General features: G+C 38.2%; 2 protein-coding genes across 2 annotated transcripts in view; both read left to right on the top strand.

Moving 5' to 3' along the window:
• The window catches only part of toe1 (target of EGR1, exonuclease), a 4,654-nt gene extending 1,461 nt beyond the window's left edge, over positions 1 to 3,193 (top strand). The window contains exons 6-8 of the mRNA XM_014033048.1: positions 428 to 576; positions 937 to 1,099; positions 2,086 to 3,193. Of these exons, the coding sequence (XP_013888502.1) occupies positions 428 to 576; positions 937 to 1,099; positions 2,086 to 2,769 (996 nt within the window). The 3' untranslated portion in view covers positions 2,770 to 3,193. The remainder of the gene's footprint in view (positions 1 to 427; positions 577 to 936; positions 1,100 to 2,085) is intronic.
• Positions 3,194 to 3,769: 576 nt separating this feature from the next.
• tmem53 (transmembrane protein 53) overlaps positions 3,770 to 4,732 on the top strand; it is a 2,989-nt gene continuing 2,026 nt past the window's right edge. Inside the window, exons 1-2 of the mRNA XM_014033050.1 lie at positions 3,770 to 4,031; positions 4,192 to 4,295. Of these exons, the coding sequence (XP_013888504.1) occupies positions 3,977 to 4,031; positions 4,192 to 4,295 (159 nt within the window). The 5' untranslated portion in view covers positions 3,770 to 3,976. The remainder of the gene's footprint in view (positions 4,032 to 4,191; positions 4,296 to 4,732) is intronic.

The following is a 4,732-nucleotide window of genomic DNA, read 5'->3' on the forward strand; positions in this document are numbered from 1 at the left end:
CCACCATTATTTGCAAAAAAAAAAAAAATCTTTAAAAATCAGGCAAAATGATTTTCTCAAATTTTTTTCAAATTTTGTCTCTCATAGTTGAGGTCTACCTATGGTGTCAATTACAGGCCTCTCTCATCTTTTTAAGTGGGAGAACTTGCACAATTGGTGACTGACTAAATACTTATTTTCCCCACTGTATATTGTTATACTATTGTTATACTGACATTCTTTTTTTTTCACATATTTTCCCCACATGACTAAAATTGAACTTAACTGAATAGTGGAAATATAGTTTTAGGACATTGTTCAGCATTGTTTTCCCATGAATAAATACTTGCTTTAGGTTTTTGCATAAACTCTCTTTACAGCACATTCAACACATTTTTGAACTATATAACTTTTTCTAATCTAAAATTTAATAATTTCTTCCTGTAAGAGTTTCTATGCTCATCTCCCTGAGCGCCTGGCCACCTTCACAGCTGACCTGTCTGAGATGTTTCCTGCTGGCATTTATGACACCAAATATGTGACCGAGTTTGAGCTCCGACTGACGGCTTCCTATCTGGAGTATGCTTATAAGAAATGGTAGGTATTGTTTTGTAAAGGGTTATTTATTTATTTATCTATTTATTGATTGATTGACTGATTGATTTTAACAAGAGAACAAGACAGATACATATATTTACTTATACATATTTAAGTTATAGACCCAGACATGACAGACCAAAATGACATATATAGAGGGGGGGGATAAATAAAATAAAATAAAATAAGTTTGCAGCAAACCCTCAATAGACCAACCAGCATAAACATCAGTTTGACTCATCATATGACCTTATAATAAATCCTTTTCCCACCCATCTATTTGGGTATCATTTTGGTCCAGGGTTATTTTTGTGTGATTTTCTTGAATCACTTTATGTAAGTTTTCTCTTTTTTTCCCAGTAAGCTGGATAACAATCGCTGTGTCGCCTCTGGCTCAACAGGACCTCATGTCCACGTTGAGTTTTGTCAGTATTCTGGTCACATGTCCACCTACGTGGACTACAGAGAATGTCCGGCTGTAACGTCCTCAGAGGAACAATCTGACGTCTGTGAGCGCTTCTCAGTGAGTTTCATATTTGAATTTCACTCCACATTGGGCCTCATGCAAGAACCGTTCGTACACACAGATTTGTTCTTAAGTTGTGCGTACGAGTGATTTAGGAGAATTTGTGGCATTCACCAATGTTTTCGTATTCTAAGATTTTTTTCAGATACGAACAAAATTTACGAGTGGTCCAGACCTGTCGTAWATTTTACGAGGAGTCAGTCTGCTGTTATCAGACGGATTTTCTTCACTAATAACTTTATATTTCGTTATTTATTTAGCGGTGCGCAACCACCCTTCTTCTGAATAAATGTAAACACAGTAACACAGTTGTTTACACTTAAATTAAAAATATTTGACCAAAGAAAAACCGGAGCTGGACTAGAGAGAGATGAATATGATTTATATTTTTATTTCTGTGACTGTAACGACCCACAGGAGACACGACATTAACAGCACATTTCATTCCTTTAAGCAGCTCCTTTAATTCCACATGACGCTGCTAAAGAGAACAGATTTTTTTTTCTCGATCTCTGAGAGCAGGACTACAATCTCTGAACTCGCAAAGTTCTTTTTTACTTTGCAATGTCATTTATGAGTGGACACTTCCTGGTATGTGGGGCAGGAAACAGCCTTATATAGTGTTTTTGGGGGTGGTAATTATGTAAATAACCTCTCCTCGTGCACGAGCAGCTGGATAGAACAGGTGGAATTTACGCAGCTCATTTACACACTTTTCCTGAAGATAGAAGAGTTTGTTGAATCTGACGTGACATGTTCRTACGAACCCTTCGTACGAACAAAAGTAAGAGAAATTTAGGATAAGAATACGAACATGTTCTTGCATGAGGCCCACTGATTCCAAACTTGCACGATGTTGTCTAGGTTTAGGTTTTGTTCATTTATTTTAAAACCAACACTATTATGACATTTACTCCCACAAAGAGCTGCAAATGCTTTAGTTAAGATCTCTGTCTTTGTGTTTCTGTCTGTTTGCCTGACAGGCGTTTGGCTGGTGTCCAAATGGCACCAAGTGTCCACTGTCCCACAATACGGACCTCATCATCCTGCAGGATGAGAAATGCAGTCAGGACAAGAGAAAGAAAAGGAAGAGACAGAAGGAGAAAAAAAGAGGTAGAGGAGAGACAAYGGAGGGGTCCGCTGTCGTTGAAGACGTCCCTCCAAACAAAAAGCAAAACATGGAAGTGGACAAAGAAGAAACATCGAGCGATCAACAAGAAGCTGCTGCCGAGTCTCAAACGGACACTGATGGAAACGGCAAACAGGACGAAGAGCAGGATATGAAAATGGCTAGCGAGGAAGATGGGATGTGTGGCGACAAAACGGATGTCATAAACTCTGAAACAACAGCCGACGACCGCAGAACAGGAGCCGCTGACAGGTCTGACGACGCTCAGAGGAAGACGAAGGCCGACGCGGGAACACACCGGGCTGGATTTGATGCCTACATGACGGGATATATCTTCGCCTTCTCCTGCGCTCTCACCAAGAAGGAGGAGGTTGGAGCGGCAGGAGGAGAGGTGGAGCAGACGTGGCATCCCGACTGCGTCAATAAGATCTATCTCAGTGGAAAAGCGGCACCGCTCAATGTGGTCAAAAGCACCTTCTCCAAATCATCCAAGGCTCACGTCCAGAAGATGGAAATGGTGTGGGGTGAAAAAAAGTAGTTTTTCCACACTTTTCCACATCAAACAMTTCAGTGTTTGGACAGATTTAAACAGAACGAGCTCCATAATTTTAAGTCGACAGAATTGTAAAATATTTAAAGATTTCGAAAGTAATTTTCAGTTAATATTAATAGGAAATTGGACCTGACTTCTGCTTTATTTGATCATTTCATTGAACATTTTATTGAACTTCTGTTCACTTATTTTTTTTGAACTGAACAGGTTTTTTATTTTGTATTCTCTTAGAAACCAAATAATTTTAAAACAATTAGTACAAAAGCCTACTTCATTAATTAAACTTAATAATGATCAAAACAAGAGAAATCAGAGTGCAGAGGCATCCCAGTCTGTTAACTCATTTTACAGGAAACCGTGCAAAATGTTTGTGTTTTGTTTCTTGTAAATAAAAGCTCCATCACAATTATTCTGTATTCATTGTCTGACTTTGCGTTACCATCAAGTATTGTTCAGAAACTTTGGAAAAATAAATTTATGTTTATCATGCCCGACGCTCCACTTTTTAACTGATTATATACTAATATTCAAAAAGATGTAATTTTTTTTGTGAGCTTTATTATTATTATTTGTTAAAATAGGTTGATTGTAAAGAATTTGTCATTTTTTCTCGCGGCAAGCCAACTGCATGTAGGCTTAAATGTACTGCATTGTTTATACTTTTTTTCCACAAAGTTTGTACTTTTCTTTTAATTTAATCTTTGTGTTTCTTTGAGCTGATAGATTTGTAACATGGTTTAACTACTCGTGCAATAACAAATGCAACATATTCTAGGATAATTGCATTTACTTGATTCGATTTTGTGACCAGTCCTGATAACAATAGAAGGTGATAAACAAAATGTTAGCGTTTGTTTAAAAAATATGTAAAATTAAATCTTCAAAACGTCAACAATATTGAACCAATAAGACATTTTATTTTTGACTGAACCACCAAAAACATACCATCCATGGTGACGGCCGGCCGCTAGGGGGCGGCCTCACGCGGTCAGCTCGATGCAGACTGCTTGACCACGCAGAGAAGAAGAGATGCTCCCGTCGCCAGGAGCGATTTTGTGTTGTAGCACTGCCGTGCCATTTGTTACCTAAAGACATTCCGTCATTTCTCCCTCGTTTTAGTGTTTTCTATTTATAATATTGTTTTTTTAACGACTAAATGATAGGGCGACAAGCGGAACTGTAATATTTAAACATGTCAGCCGATGAAATTGATTACAATATTGTGTTTCCAGATGCGGGCACATCAGGTGAGCACTTTTTTATTGTAAAAAATCGTACACGCCTCACTTCACGGCACGTGCACGATACCCCCCATAACGCATTTATTGCTTGTTTAAGCTTGGCTGTCTCAGCTGGCTGCATGTCCTGCTAACGCCCTCCCTGTTGTGTCGTCCGTCTTGTTTTCAGAGAGACACTGGCAGGGGACAAAGGAGCCCGTTGTCATACTGTTGGGCTGGGCCGGGTGCAAGGATAAACACCTCTCCAAATACAGCTCCATCTACAACGAGCAGGTCAGAACCACAAGCTGCCCTGCTCTGTGTGTTTACCCCCTCAGCTGACCTCATTCATCCCTCTGTCTTTGGCAGAGTTGTAAAGTAACTAAGTACAAATACTTCTTTGCTGCACTTGAGTAGAATTTTTGGGTATCTGTACTTTACTTGAGTAATTATTTGCAGCCTACTTTTTACTTCTACTTCTTACATTTTCACACAATTATCTGTACTTTCTACTCCCTACATTTTTTTAACAGGTCTCTTGTAAATGAGACAGAGTCTCAAGAGATCTTCCTGAATAAATAAAGGATAAATAAAATAAAAAAATAAATAAAAAAGGCACGAAGTAGAAAGTCGTTACTTTTATTTCATTTAGCTTGTTTTTATTCCAGATTGTTATTGTAAAAATATATACAATCCATTTAAATTGTGCCTCCTAGATAAGAGTGTAATTA

Source organism: Austrofundulus limnaeus, unplaced genomic scaffold (genome assembly GCF_001266775.1).
Source record: "Austrofundulus limnaeus strain Quisiro unplaced genomic scaffold, Austrofundulus_limnaeus-1.0 Scaffold1607, whole genome shotgun sequence".
Taxonomy (NCBI): Eukaryota; Metazoa; Chordata; class Actinopteri; order Cyprinodontiformes; family Rivulidae; genus Austrofundulus; species Austrofundulus limnaeus.